Genomic DNA, 16,821 nt, shown 5'->3' on the forward strand with positions numbered 1-16,821 from the left:
ATTCCAATAATATATCTTGGAACGTTTAAATACAGATTTTTAATAAAAAATATTATTTTTAGATACCCCAAGGGGTATATTAAATCCCAATAACAAATTTTGGTCTTATCTCTGGGAAAAAGGAGAAAAAATACAAATATTGCCAAAAACCGGCATTTTAATGATATTACATAAAAAGATGGTACAAAAACCCCAAAATTGTTGACCAAATGGTCCAAAATTATATCGATTCGGTTGATAGTTACCCCTTAAAACAATTTTTAGCAAAAAAACCATTCGATTCTAAGTTTTGTGTTTCGTATAATATAGTCAAATATGAAATACAGAAAAAATTCGTATACTTTTGTGAGGTAATTTTATGGACTTTTTTTAAATAAAGCTAAATTAATTTAAGTAAATTTGAATTTTTAAAGTTTTAAAAAGCGTGATATCAAAGCTAAGGACTGTCTAGTGAATTTAACAAATTAATTTATTAATTTTGCATACAAAATATGTTACTAAATTTCGTTTCTTTTCATATTGTACCTAAATTCGAATACTTATGAGAGACACTGTATGTGTTTATTTACACAAACGTAAAAAAGTGCGTAAGTTGTTTTTACAAGTTTTCTGGAGAGCATTTTTATACTTTGAAACCAAATACAAGATCAGATTAATAATTTTTAAAATTTTTTTATGAAAATACCTCGAGCAATAGTATAAAAACAATTACCTTATTATATTCTGTTAATATGTATAGCCAAAAACAAGAAACCGCTAAAAACAATGTAGTTTTTCTACATTCTTTAAAGTATGATTGTTAAACTTTTTTGTATATCTCGTATTTTCCATTGGAATTTTTATCTAAACACTTGTTGTTTTTCTTCTACATTAAATATCAAAAAGTGGTATTAATACACAAATTATTTTAATAAAATTTTGTGCTATAGAATTTAATACGAGTTTTCTAACATAGTTATAAAAACCGGATATATGTATCAGGTCTGTCATACATTCCGATCGAATATGAATATAAAGATTAAAAAATTACACTATTTTACAACAATTTTGCTCATGTTGAGAACCTATGTACAGTATTGTTCGAAACTCAAGCAACTTTTTTGGCATTATATTTGACCCATACGCCAAACACTTGTTATTGAGAAAAACGAAAAAAGGGTTTAGATAAACTTTTCTCAAAATTAACGTGATCCATTTTTTTTAATTTTTACACCTGATTTCGACATATGTTTTAAACAAAATTATAGATTTACACACCGTTATGTAAAATTTAAAAAAATTAAGATTTTAATGAAAAGAAAAATTTGTGTTTTATGGATTTTTGTTTTCCCTTTTTAGGGGTATATCCATACAAAATGGGAATTTTTTTGTGCCCACCATTAAAAAAGATCCGAACAAAAACATCTAGAAGGCTGAAATTTTCATAAATATTTCTATTGTTGTAGGTTGCTTGGTATTAAAAATGGACAGTATCGGACAACAATTTCACCCATAGCCCCATATACAGTATCGGCCAAAACTAAATCACCCCCTTATTGATGTTTTCTTTAAAGTAGTTCCAGTTATTAAAAAGAAGGCAAATTTGAAAGATATTACACTTTTTGTTTATAGTTTTTGTAGGTCTTTAAAAAAGTCTAATAAAAAATTTTTATGTTATATTAAAGAAAAAATTTTAAAAATTACTCATATTATTTAAAATTTTATTGGTCAAAACATTAGCATCCCCTTAAAACTGATTTTTTAAATCGGATTTTTCGATTATTTCTTTAAAAAATTTTGATTAGAAATTACATTTCCAATCAAAGAATTTTGGTCCTATTATCCGATAACTACTCTTAGATCCGATAACTACTCTTAGATCAAGGTTTTGTTAATTATAATGCTGAAAATCGCAAAAAGTATGTTGTTCTGCGCGGTGTACTCAATCATATGATTTTTAAAGTTTTTCCATTGTTTTCCTTTTAATAAAAATATAATGTGCAACAAGTCTGAAGAAAAACGCCTTCATAACGTATACTGTACATTAGAGTGGGTCGGTCTCTATGGACAAAAAAAGTTGCGTCAGTCTCCCCCTAGAATTAAAGATATGTTAATAACATTTCTAAAAATATAAAAATTATTTTTTTGCCACGCCTAGAAATACCGCCTTTTTTGTTTTTTATATATTATATCGTCATTTTAAGTCCCATCGTTACATATGATATATCAATATTTATGGCTTGGCTGTAGCTACATTTCACCCTTATACGAGTTTTAAATTAGACGTAACATTCTATGCCCGACTTCTAATATCTCGGATCATTCCCCAAAATATGAAATTGAGGCTATACAATAATAAAGAGCCTTTAATTATATGAAATATATGCCTTTGAAATGCTCACTTTTATGTATTAATAGCTATTTTATAGATATTTAAAAATGTTCATATATTCATTATCAACCGTTCTCATAACAAATAATCAATTTGCCATAAAAAAGCGTCGAACACACTTTTTTAATAAATTATAAGAAATGGTTTTTTTTTCAGTTACAAACCCTTCCAGATCCTACTTCCTATCGAAAAAGAGGAAAGTTTATTATACTCTACAGCACTATAGTGGTTTTGTTCATACGACTTGTAATCAAACTACAAGTCAAAATTTTCCATATAATTCTATACAAATAGGCTGATATTTCTCATTTTACTCAAGAACGAAGTTTTTTTTTAAATAGATTAGATCGGACCATTATTCCCCTAGCCCTCATAAAACCGTACTCACCGAATATGGCTTTGGAGCTCTTAAAAATGGCTTCAAGGTTATTAATTCCCTCTTAAATCAATAAAAACAGTATATGGAAATTAAAACAAAATTCAGTATGAATGATATATTAAAAAATAAATCATATTTTATTTTTGCTTATATCTGGTATCATATGGTCTGCCATTCCCGATTCTTTAAATATATGAACCTATTAAAAAGAATGAATAAATTAGCTAATTTATCATAAAAAAGTTATCACATTTTATAAAAATTAGTATAAATTTTTTTAAAAATTGTTAAATAAAAAAATACAAGTAGTTGTATGGAAAAAACATGAAAACATTTTTATAAAACTTAACATTTTAACTTTTCATAGATTTTTATAAAATAATAAGTTAATTTTTATATACCTACATGATTTTGTTATTAATTAATATAATTAAATGCTGAATAAAATGGATATTTCATTTGTTAATATAGGGAGTAGGATGCAATTTTTGTATTGGAAATTAATTTAAAAAATTGTTTTCGACCATATCCCAAGCAAATTAATTGTTTGTATTAAGAACTATACAGGTTTTTATATATTTGTATAATAGCTCTTTATTTGTATAATAGCTCTATATTTCATGTAATTAAATGTACTTTATTTCAGTATAGCCACAACTTTAGATTTTGGGGAAAGGTGAAATGTAGCTACATCCAAGCCATAAATATTGATATATCATATGTTACGATCGGACTTAAAATGGCGGCGTAATATATATAAAAAAATATATAATATATAAATAAACAAAAAACAATGGTGGCAAAAAAATATTTTTTATATTTTTGAAAATGTTATTAACATATCTTTAATCGTAGGGGGTGACTGACTCAACTTTTTTTTCGTACAACCCTACTGTGCATTATGCAGAATTTGACTTTGTAAAATTTTGGCTTTAAGTAGTTATCAGTGACCGGGAAAGATAATTGAACAAAACTTTTTATATATTATTTGTTAAGGTATATAAAATCGATTAGCATTAAAGAAATTGTTTTTGCAGGGAACTTCTTTGCCAAAAAAAAGTCATAGTCAAAAATTAAAATTTTAATATTTAAACTGAAATATTTATTATTAGAATAAAATTATTATATCATTAATATATTATTAAATATTTTTTACTGATCAATACCGGTAAAACCAAGGCAATGTGCTTTGGTATTAAGGATACTACGCTTGTTAATATTGCAATTGAAAATATTCAAACTGATATTGTAGACGATATGCGTTGTCTAGGTATTATCCTATTTTGTGTTAAGAAAATTATATAGTTTAAATTACAATTTCTCCACAAGAATTAAGATTACAGTAGCACATGCATTTCTTTTATCGCTATTAAATTATGGTATTGAGATATATTCGGCTGCTAATTGGACAAATTTTGGGAATGTACGCAGAATTGTAAATAGGATAATTAGATATGTACATATATAGCTTGAGAGTACATGATCATATTTCTTCACACATTAGATTGTTTTTTGGATTCTCTTTTTCAACATATGTTCGTTTTTGATTACTTTATTTTATAAAATAATTTCAACAAAAACACCACCAAATTTATATGATATGTTTACGTTTTCAAGATCTACTCGTTCACCTACAATTATTATACCTAGAATCTATCTGTCGGTATTTGAGCACTCCTTCCTAGTCAGAATTTCTAGGATATGGAATACACTTCCTGCACATCTAAAAACTGTATTTGAAACTAAATTTTGTTGTTTAGTTAAATGTTTTTCATAAGATACAAGAATGTAAAGTACTGCTCAAAAATATTGCGCACCTTGTGTTAGATTTTTATTCTTTTTATATTATTACAATTCATTAAGTAAGAAAAACATGACTGAATGAAGTCCAGTTTATGTAATAAGTATCAAAATTCGACGTAAGACGAATGACATTTAAAATTTTTTTTCCCAGGTAAACAGCAATCAGACCCTCTAACATGGGACACTTTTTGGCAGATTTAATATTGTGATGATATAAATTGTAAGAATTTTATCAAATATCACTAAAAAACTTGCTTCTAGTGTTTAATCTTACTCTATGGAATAATAACACATCATTACTGTGATCTGAATATGCTTAATTCTACACAAGCTAAACCTCACACGTAATATAAACAACTTAAGAACTAATCCGTTAATATCTAATATCGTATTACATCGATTTGATAATAAATTTGTATACTAATTAAATAAAAACAAGTAATATTTCTATATTCGGCTGTGCCGATTCTTATAAACTCTTCACCAAGTATGTTTTAAAAAAACAGTTTTTATTTATTTTGTATCTCTGCACACATGTCACACATAACATACACACAAACAAATATAAACTGTAGCAGAAAGAAATATTAACCGTTGTACTGTAATACCACCATCAAACAAATATGAGCTGTAATACCCTTCTCACGAAGGTGAAGGGTATAATAATAGTTTTCGTTCGAATTGACCTCTATTTTCCATTTTCTGAAAATAAAATTTCCATTTACTGAAAATACAATTACTATTTAAAAGAACTTTAAAACCATTTTTCTTGATGTTGTTTCAGTTAGCACATGTGCATTTCTTAGTATCCTTTTTCTTGGCCAATTATCTTTTTTTAAGGATATGAAAATACTAGGATCACTAAATTTTATCCTTTTGTAGAAAATATGACCATATTATTGGGCCTATTTAAACATAGGCCTGGTTGAAATACTAAAAACGCTCAGTGCTACCGCGCGAAATTTAGAAATTATGGATCTACCAAGGAAATATTTTCAAATAACATTGACTAAATTGTTACAAATGTTTATAAATTATATTATGATTGATTGATTAAGGATTCATGTCTTCAGAATTTAAAATAGCTACATAAATTGATTGTAAAATGCTAAAAAATGAATGTGGTGAAAAAAACCCAAAATGTTCGCTACACTTAGGCAACTCAATACCAACTGGCACCAAATGGATCTTAAAATATAGGGGCAGAAGTATTTTATCATCCCCATATCCAATATTGATAAACATGTCATATAAGAATATATTATTGCCAATTTGAATTTGAATGCGCTATAATTTTGAATCAATAATTAAGGACTTGTTTCGTAAAATATTTTCTAGCGCAATTATTTTGCTATTTTAAAATAAATAAACTGGACATATGGTCCAGCAAAAACAAATTTTTTATCTTAAGTTTTTTTAATGGTATAAAAAGGGAAAATAATTAACAGAAAGTGCGCTATATGTTTGAGCAGTACTTTATAAAATTCCAATTTTAATTAAAATTAATTTTTGTCCGATATCTAACATAATTTTTATACATACCGGGGTATGTTGTATTTTCATCACAACTAGTAATCCGAAGTGCTTGGAGGATGTTGTTCATTTTTGCCAACTCTAAACTACAACTAATCATAGTTTTAGAAGAAGATATTTGTATGTCAAAAATAAAACACATTCTTTTAATGAAAATTTCATATGTTATTTGTAATGACTTTTCTACGTCCCTTTTCTTTCTTTTAACTGTATTTTCATTTGTAAAGAAATATTTGGCTTATAAAAGTGAATAATATATAATCGCATTTTTAGTTGTGACTAAAATGTATTTTGTTAAGTATGACATCAATTATTTTTTGCTAGGTATTAATACACGAGGTAAAAATAAAAATCGTTTCAAATATATATATCTAACTAATTTCTGAAAAATTTATAGAAAATATTACTCCAAATTTCAAGCCGATATTATATACAGTGATGTTCCGAAAAATAGAACCACCTCTTCTTTCGAAGTTTCTTTTTATTGAAAATCACTACAATGAAGAATTGAGTTGGAAAAACTAACTGAAATTGTATTGATCTGTTATAAATTATTTTTGCAATAATTTACGCGTCGCTATTCGTAATATTAATGAAATTTCAAATTAAACTATATAAAATGGCGTGACAAAAAATAGAGCCAGTTTGCAAAAATAAAAAAATTAAAAAAATGTTAGACAATTTTCAATTGTAAGTTTAAAGAGCCAAATAGACTACACAAGCGGCAGACAAACATACTAGTGTTTCATATTTGTACAAATGCTTGTGGTTTGCTTGTACAAAAATTAAAAAATTTTGATTTTTACACAAATATATTGAATTTTTGTCAAGCCATTTGTTTTGATTATACATATTCATAAATAACCAATTTTTTATAAAATTTCAATTTCGAATAATAATTAACATCTGTATCTTTGCAAGTCCACAAAAACGTGAAAAAACGATGTTCGTGCTAGCAATGTTTGTGTAGTGTGAGTTAAAATGAAAAAAGTATGTTTTCAAGCCGCTTGTGTAGTATATATGGGCCTTAAGGGTTATTATTACAATCCTAATGTAATCTCATTAAAAAACTATAATTTTTAATCCAAAAAGAAGCAGAAGCAAATTTTGCAGGCGAGGCCGCATAAAAATTATAAAAATACGACATGTTTAAGGTAAGGTCTATATGCAAATTGTAAAAACAATTCTTTGGTCCAAGAAAATAGTATAAATTGTAGAAATACCAAAAAAAAAAAAAATAAATAACACCTCTCTTTGGAGCATGAAATATGGAGTCATGTAAAAAAATGCGCTTTTGAGAACAAAATAGTAGGAATCTCCTTAAAAGTGCTACTTCTCATTCAGCATAGCATCATTAATTAATTATATTGGATTTTTGCTGATATATGATATATGATAATATTGGGCCTATACCCACAAAAAATAGAGCCAGTTTGCAAAAATAAAAAAATTTTAGACAATTTTCAATTGTAAGTTTAAAGGGCCAAATAGACTACACAAGTGGCAGACAAACATACTAGTGTTTCATATTTGTACAAATGCTTGTGGTTTGCTTGTACAAAAATTAAAAATTTTTGAATTTTACACAAATATATTGAGTTTTTGTCAAGCCATTTCATTAAAATTACGAATAGCGACGTGGAAATTATTTCAAAAATAATGATATTATATTTATAACAGATCAATAAAACACTTCAGTTAGTTTTTCTAACTCTATTCTTTGTAGGAGAGATTTTAAGTGGAGAGAAACTTTAAACGTGATGGTGGCTTTATTTCATCGAACATCACTGTAATATCCCGAGATATACCACTTCAAAAACTAAAAACATACCTGGGTTTGTGGTTATTGACATAACGGTTAATCTTTCAAGAGTTCAAAAAAGTATAAATGAGAAATTATGTGTTACATGAAATTTTTTTATTAATTTTATTTTTAATTACTAAGAATCTGGTAAAATGTGAGTTGAGAAAGTCCTAAATTGTAAATTATTCCATTTTTTCTGTTGATTGTTATGTGTCCAAAAAAGGCGGAAGCCTCAAAAAATCAAAACTCATTTCAAATATTTTACCAGCACTCCTAAAAGGAGATGCAAAATTAAAATGTCTTTATCCAAAGGATTTCGTTTATATATTGCATTCCTTTAGCAAAGAAAAAATGTGTTTTTGTAATCCATTGGCATTTAAACATCCAGAAACGTAATTCTTAGTTAATTAAACTAAACTATTGAATCTTATTTATTGGAAATAATTAATTTTTAACAAAAAATGCTTATTTTTATATTTAGTTCACTTAAGAAGTGAAACGTTGTCATTTTTTTACAACAATAACGTTACGCTCTTCTCACAGACGAGTTCTGTGTAACTTCTCACAGACGAGTTCTGTGTAACTCCAACACATATGTAAGTATCTTACTCTCTTTCCAAACTTCAAAACTTTGTCGCGAAAATTTGTGGTTTATAGCACTTGAAAATATTTTTTTATCACTTAACGTTATATTTTATTATTTTTCTGCATACTTTAAGTATATTTAATAGCCCGAAAAGATTTAATTTTTTACAAACATTCAACATACATTTTAACATTAAATTTTTGTTGTTGAAATTAAAACAAAAAAAAAAAAAAAAAAAACAATATTGTAAATTTTCGGATGGTACAAGAAAAAATAAATTTCATCTAAATTATTTTTTATTTCAATATTGTATATTAAAAAACAAAAAAAAAACATTCATATATAATGTTTACAGATAAATTATGATGCTAAATATTTAAAGAAATCTTTTAAATTATAAATTTAAATGCAATAATTTTTTTCAATATTTTTTAAATCCGATTTTTTGCCACCGAATGACAGTAGACTTAGGTACTTTTTGACAGCGTTTCACTTCTTAGAGTTCAGTAATCATTACGATTATTTTTGAAAAATAATTTAATTGATTATTAATCGTAATGGAAATTTTACAGCTATGATTTATACTAATTATTTGTTAATAATATTACTTTTCGTATTTTATAATTGTTAATAATATTACTTTTCGTATTTTATATAAATTATATTTATTAAAATTAATATTTATTAGTTGAAAATTTCTGACAAAACTAAAAAATATTTTTTCCAACATTAATACAAATTTCTCAAAAACTAATTCGATAGAAAATTTACATTGAAAATAAGTACAAGTATAAAAAACTAAAGTACAATAAATCCATTTCCAACATTATTGAATTAAACATTTTAATGTTTATTTTTATTAAAATTGTATTTATAACAAAATATGCAACAACAAATCGATGCCGCGAATTTATTGCAAATTCTTTGATTCGAAAAGTAACATAGTTAAACGTTATTTTGAGTTACTGACTATAAACATGCATTAGCTCTGATTATTTTAATCGCCTTTTAGGAGCTCCCAGCAAAAAATAATTGTTGTCATTCCAATGTTGTGTAATTTCTTGATGGAATTTTGTAAACATTGAAAAACTATTCCATACAAAGTCAACTATTGTGAATGAATTTTTCTCTTCAAGGGATAGGAAAATTTCAAGGGAATAAGCTTTTCACTTCTATTGGCGATGGGGGTGAATATTTCATATAATTAAATGTACTATATTCCAGTATAGTCACAGTTCAAGTTCTGGGAAGGACCAGAAGTCACACATAGAATATTGTGACATGCTACGATCGGACTTAAAAAGGCGACGTAATACATAAATAAAAACCAAAAAGGGTGGTGTATGGGAGTAGCAAAAACATATTTTTGGAAATGTTATTAAATTTTTTTTTCAACCCAAACTAATATGCATTCATATAGGGATTAACTATATTTTTAGAACGCTATATTAATCCTGTAAATCCGAGTAAATTTCTCATTTAAAAATGAATTCTCATAATTTTTTCGTTTTAAAACCGAGCACCTAATCTAGTCGAAAATAAATAGAATTTAATTTTATTGTAATAATTATTTTTTTCGTTTTTTAATACAATTGTAACTTAATATACTTAAACACTAGGAAGTTAAGTATGTTTCCCTTTTTTAATAACCCAACAAACTAAAAATCCAAATTAAAGATCTGTTTATTTAGTATATAACATTAACGTTTTCTTAAGAAATAAAATGAGTTTATCATTTACATTAGATTTTCACTTAATATTCTTAAGAAAGCCTTTGATTTAAAACTTTTTACTACTTTAAATACATATACGTTTGTGTGTTACACACATTAAAAGTCGAATTCAATATTTTGGTCCAAGGACGGACACTGTTTATTTTGATCGAAATCGGTCCATAACATAGACAACAAGATTTAATTTCTTTCCAATATTGAATTATACCATACTACTTTTCTACCTTTTTAAAATATCAAAATGGTTACAAAATATTTAAAGCTTATAAATATGTGGATTAATTTAATATATGTTAATAGTTATATATATAACACTTATGGCAAAGTTTTTAAACGTGCAATAACATTAAGATTTTAAATTTCTTAAAGAAATGTAGAAGTAGCGGAAGTCATGGAAATTATAATAAGCGAGATATTTGTAAAAAACGGATTTTGTCACATTTGACCCTCTATTATAATAATTTTTGTTTAAGATAAAAAATGTTATTTTTTATTTTATTTATTTTCATTTATTTTTTATTTTCATTTATTTGTAATACCAAGCCTAAAATAAATGTTTTCAAAATTTTGATAATCATAATAACTGTTTTAGGAAACATATAAAAATAAATGTTGTTCATAACTGTTATTATTCAATTTATATTTATACCCTACACCATTTTAGTTGGGAGGGTATATTCAGTTTGTGCAGATGTTTGTAACGCACAATAATATTGGTTCTATACCCACCTTAAAATTTTTCTGTTTTGACATTCAAATCTGTAACGAGAAATTGATCATAGGAAGTAGATGTTAAAAAAGTATATCCATCTTTTGAAAACTACAGTAATGCGGCTGGCTACCAAAATATAACATGCTTTGTGCTCGATAGTGTTCCATAATGGAGTTTCAAGATTGCTCTTGCCACAACTTAAACAACTGTTGTTTTTGAGTACTCGATCAGATAATTTTGTTTACAATACAATATATAAATTCAAATTTTAGGTTAAGATATCTTGAAAAAGAGAGAATATAAAAAAACATTTATTTTAAACTTGATTCATTGGACAGATGATAAAGTAAACATATTTTAAATTTTTGTTGGTCTGTATAGTTAATCATGAAATGTGGCCTTATTTCCAAAATTCTTCTTTAAACATTAAAAAGAGATATAACAAGTAAGAGTTCTATATTCGGTTGTGCCGAACCTTATATACCCTTCACCATGGTACGTTAAAAAAAACAGTCAGTACCAAAAGTTCTCACTTAATTCAGACACACATACCCTATTTCATATTTCTAGGTTCAATATTATAGAAAATTAAAAAGTAACTTTTGAAAAACAACATACATACTTAATTTCATGTTTCTAGTACCTTTAAAAACAAAAAAGTATCAAAAAGTTCACTTTTTCCGGTTCTCACCTATTTCCTACTATACATACTTAATTTCATGTGTCTAGGTTCAATATTATAGAAAATTCAGAAAGTACCTTTTGCAGAACGAAAAAGTACCAAAAAATTCCCATTGATTTGTTCTCGTCTAATCCGAGCTCTACATACTTAATTTCAAACAAAAAAGTACCAAAAAGTTCCCTTTTATGGTTTTTCACCTAAATTCGACTCTTCCGTATGATTATGTATTTTGTTTTTTGCAATTTCTCTCTGAGCATGAAAAAAAATCTTTATTTTTGATGAAATTTTTAGAGCTTGTCTCGATTTTTGCTCAACTCTCCGGTATTTATGGACCGATTTTGCTGATTTTAAATAGTGATCTTCTCGAAAGCATGTCTAACAGAATTATTGAAGATTCGGATCTCGCCGTTATCTGGGGTCCTCTAAAATCTGATTTCAACAAACACACAGACGGACACAGCTTAATCAACTCCGCTACCTATAAGGATCAATAATATATATACTTTATGGGGTCGGAAAATTATATTATCGAAATTACAAACGGAATGGCAAACTTATTTATACCCTTCTCACGAAGGTAAAGGGTATAAAAACAAGGTTGGCCATCGATACCGCTAAGCTATCATTACTGTTAAATACATTTTGAGCTCTGCGAAAGTTACCGCTGAAATATCGTTACCGAAATAAACCAAAATACCGTTATTGCTAAAATAGTGTTACTGTTAATAATAAATATTTAAAATTATGTTTGTTCTACATTTTTCGTGCCACTTGGAGTAGCACGATAAAATACTGTTTCTGTAATAAGTGTGAATAAAGTCAACGCTATCATTTATCCGCATCAAAACGGATGTCAGCATTTATTCTTCGCTACCATCATCGTTTTTAAATAACGATGCACTAATTGTTTAATTTTGAAAAGTTTCAAGTAATTAAGAATTTAAAGTCGGGCCTGGTCCACATACTCTTCACAACAGTGAATAGTAAGAGGTGTAAGGTATTAAAAGAACCAGACACCTGTACGTTTTTTAATAAACAATTGTATGATTGAAATTTTTGTTGTACTTTTCTTATTTAACGAATTTACTTGTATTCGTCTCTGAATTTTAAAATTTCCAAAAAAGGAGTCATAAGTTCAAATTTTAGTTTTTATCATCATTAACTTTATAATTTTATATATGTTAAATTTGTACTAAAATTTCCTTGTATTTTTATTGTTTAATGTTAATTGTTATTTCTTGTTCTTCTAGATTACGAATCAGAATACCATTATGGTTCTGATTTTGGAGACTCATCGGAAAAAAGTGATGACGATGATATTTTAATGTCAAATTCCGAAGAGGAGAGTCTGGAAGGTGGAAACGAGAGCGAATCAGAATTTTCTGTTTGCAGCTTTACTCAACCAGGTGTCGGCCGTCCACATCGGCCACCTAGTCCAGATCCTATTTGGCTACAGGATCGAGAGTTTGCATTTTTAGAGCTTCCAGAATCCTCTCATGATTTATTAATAGATAATGATCATGTATTAAAAGCAGTTAGCGTTTATGAGGTTCTAAGACGATTTCGTCACTTAGTACGTCTATCACCATTTCGATTTGAAGATTTTTGCGCAGCATTAGTTTGCGACGAACAAAGTGCACTGTTAACGGATATACATATAATGCTTTTGAAAGCTATACTCCGAGAAGAAGACGTACAGGGAACCCATTTTAGCCCATTGGATCAAAAAGATACGGTCAACATAAGTCTTTATTTAATCGATGCAATTACATGGCCAGAAGTATTGAGAAGCTATGTTGAAAGTGACGATTCCTTTGATCGTGATGTTTATAAAGTTTTGTGTGCAGGAGAGTATCCGTATACGGGAGTATTAGATCGTATACGAGTATTGCAATTTTTAACAGATCAATTTCTTACCACAAACGCTATTCGTGATGTAATGCTTCAGGAAGGTCCCATACATTACGATGATCATTGCCGAGTATGTCATAGATTAGGAGATTTATTGTGTTGTGAAACATGTCCTGCAGTTTATCATTTGGAATGTGTTGAACCTCCAATGTTGGATGTACCAACAGAGGACTGGCAGTGCGGAATTTGTAAAGCTCATAAAGTAAGTGGTGTAGTAGATTGTGTTTTGCCGCAAGAAAAACAAGGAGTACTTATACGACACGAAAACTTAGGGTTGGATAGACACGGCAGAAAGTTTTGGTTCATTGCTCGAAGAATTTTCGTTGAAGACCAAGCCGGTGAAAATGTATGGTATTACAGTTCGGTCGCAAAATTCCAATTATTACTTAGTTTGCTTGATGGTGAGGATTTAGAATCAAGACTTTACTCTCAGATTATGGAATTGAAAGACGAAATATTACGACAACTAAAAATTACTGAAACTCTTACAACTGAATACAAGCACAATAAAAAGTCTTATCTTGAAATAGAAAACGAATTATTAGCTAAAGATGATAAAAGTATTGGCAACAAAGAAGCTGAAGAGAATGATAATACGGAAAATGTTGAAGATATAGAATCAAAATTACCAGAAAACAAAATCGTAACAAGGCAGAAATCTTTGCAACTGTCAAACGGAACGCTTTATTTTAAACTGGGCATGGAAAATAGTTTTAAAAGTTATGTCAATCAATATACATCAAATGTCATAGCGTTAAATAAACCTCAGCGAAATGAGGAAAGAGACAAACGTCGTCATTTATCTCATAAGTTCTCACTCACAACTGCTTCGGAGTTTAAATGGATGGGTGTGACAATGGGAACGGCAGATAACATTATAACAACTTTGCGCCAAACGCTGCTTTCTTTTGAACAAAATATCGCAAATCCGTTTTTAAATCCGAATTGGAGTACATTAAAGAAACTTTGGACTTCGGCCGTTATGTGTTGTCGTACACCATCAGATTTTGCATTAGTTTTATTACTGTTCCAATCATCTGTAAAGAATGTTGTGTTTGCTAATGTATGGCATGAACAATTGGGACACACAACATTGCATCGCATTACTGCAGCTGAACGAGAAGACCGCAAAAAAATTGAGAAGCGGGAAAAAAGAGAACGTGATGACGAAGAAGAACGTAATCGATTGGCTTTTAATTATATAAAATATACCCTTGGCTTAAAACATCAGGTGTGGAAACAGAAGGGAGAGGAATATCGCGTACATGGCCAGTGGGGATGGATGTGGTTGTCATCAAATAGGCGTTGTGGACGCCCTCGTCGATCCGCAATTCGGGGACAGGCAATGTTGCCTTTTAAAATAAACGTTCACTACTCCAATGGTTCAGATGTCGATGAAATAATAACTGTAGATCCTCGTACGTATAAATTTATAATACAATGTGAAAAAGATTCCCTTCGAGGGTATAACTATAACTACTTGGAAAACTACAAAAATATTAAAGTGAATAAAATAGATGACAAAAATATAGGAATAATCGATGTTTCAAAATCTCTTGCGATGGCAGGTAGACTTTTATACCCAAAGATTGCGAAAAAAAGCTGTTTGGACGAGTTATTATCACGGCGTATACGTCTTAAAGAGGCTGAAGAACAAATGAGTGTAAAAAATGAGGATTCTGAAACAAATAATACATCAAATGCTTCATCTCTTCAAGTATCTTCGAGTAACGGTTGTCTGCTAACACGACCGACTTTTTTGGAAAAGCGTTTATTACGCTTAGTGGAGACGTCAAAAACTGGCGTGTCTCAAAATAGCAGCACAAATGTTAATATAGATCTTGTCAATTCATTGGCTAAAAAAATTCAAAGCGTTCGCTTACAGTTTAGTCAACTAAATCGTTTCGCTAAGCAATACCGATGCTACACCAAGGAATGCAATACTAATTCCAATGCTGTATCTCAAATCACTCAGAATACATGTTATTCGCCCTTATGTTTGCAAAAGGCTAGAGCTAAAAAAGAATTACTTCTGCTATTGCGTAAAGCACACACGGCTGGAAATGGATCCAAGGAAACAGTAGCTGCAATTTTAGGTGCTGTTAAGAAACCATCTATTCTGGAACAGAAATTAACTGAGGGAAAAAAAGATTGTATAACATTATCTGGAGATGATGCCGAAGATTATAAGTGGTTGGATGATACACCCAAAGATTTATCTATTGATTGGGAGCACGCAAGAAACGCAGCTATACCATTCGATGATAAACTTTTAAAAGAATGTTACTTAACAAATGAAGAGTGTTTATCGGCTGACAACTTGTTAGATAGTGCGATAAAATCTGAAATTGATTCTACTGATAATAGTACCAGTGTATTTGGAGGTGAAGAGAAAATGGATTTCATCGATAATATAGATGTTTGTAGTAACGTTGAAGTCGAAAGTTCCGAAACAACAAATGATGGCTCTTTAGCGGCAGCAACATTGAATTCGGGATCATTAGAGGAGTCTAATGAGCAGCAAACATCTAGAAGAAGTAAGAAGAATGCAAAAACTAGAAATAAAACTTACATCGGCACTAAAGATGTTTTGGACCAAACATTATCAACCGATGTCGCACAAAAGAAGCAAAACCGCCGTTTTCCTATTCATCAACGTGTTTCTAAACGTGAGGACATCGCTAAGATTGAAAAAGAATATTTTCCTAACGGAAAGGAACGTATTTATTCAGCCACATCCACAAGAGCACGTATATATCTAGTATCAGACATTGCAAAAATAAATCCTAATAGAATTGAAAAGCCATGCGAAGTTAGTGCGGACAACAAATCAACTGTCAAAAACATTCGGCCATATTCTAAATTTCCTCTAATATCCAGTTTCTTAACACATAAACTGAAAAAGAGTCTATTCGTTCTACCTCGTTATGAACTAATGCGTATAGCAAGAGTTGGTGGCAAAATTCCTGCAAGTGGGTTTCATCATTTAGCCAAAAATAATCCACTAGTATGGCCCTATCAGTGCTCTAGGCCTCTTTTTAAGACATGCTGGTCATATCGTACATCAAACGTTACAACGCTCTCAGCCATTGCCCTACAACTTCGTATACTTTGGTGTTGTTTAAGATGGGATGACATGATTGCTAAACCACCATCCGCTGATGGAAAACACCAAGTAAATACTGAAAATGAAATTGTAACTCTAGAATTATTGAAACAAAGAAATTGTGGAAGATATGGAGAAAGAACGCAATATTTACGTCGTAAGGTTGTTATCCCATTAGAACTTCCGAAAACAATAAGAGGT

General features: G+C 28.9%; 1 protein-coding gene across 3 annotated transcripts in view; it reads left to right on the forward strand.

Annotated features, from left to right (window-relative positions):
* Positions 1-16,821, forward strand: part of LOC111686674 (nucleosome-remodeling factor subunit NURF301) — a 40,367-nt gene that overhangs the window by 2,190 nt on the left and 21,356 nt on the right. For all 3 annotated transcript variants that reach the window (XM_046952300.1, XM_046952301.1, XM_046952302.1), the window contains one exon: positions 12,854-16,819. In XM_046952300.1, the coding sequence (XP_046808256.1) occupies positions 12,854-16,819 (3,966 nt within the window). The remainder of the gene's footprint in view (positions 1-12,853; positions 16,820-16,821) is intronic.

The sequence above is a fragment of the Lucilia cuprina genome, chromosome 5, assembly GCF_022045245.1.
Source record: "Lucilia cuprina isolate Lc7/37 chromosome 5, ASM2204524v1, whole genome shotgun sequence".
Lineage (NCBI taxonomy): Eukaryota > Metazoa > Arthropoda > Insecta > Diptera > Calliphoridae > Lucilia > Lucilia cuprina.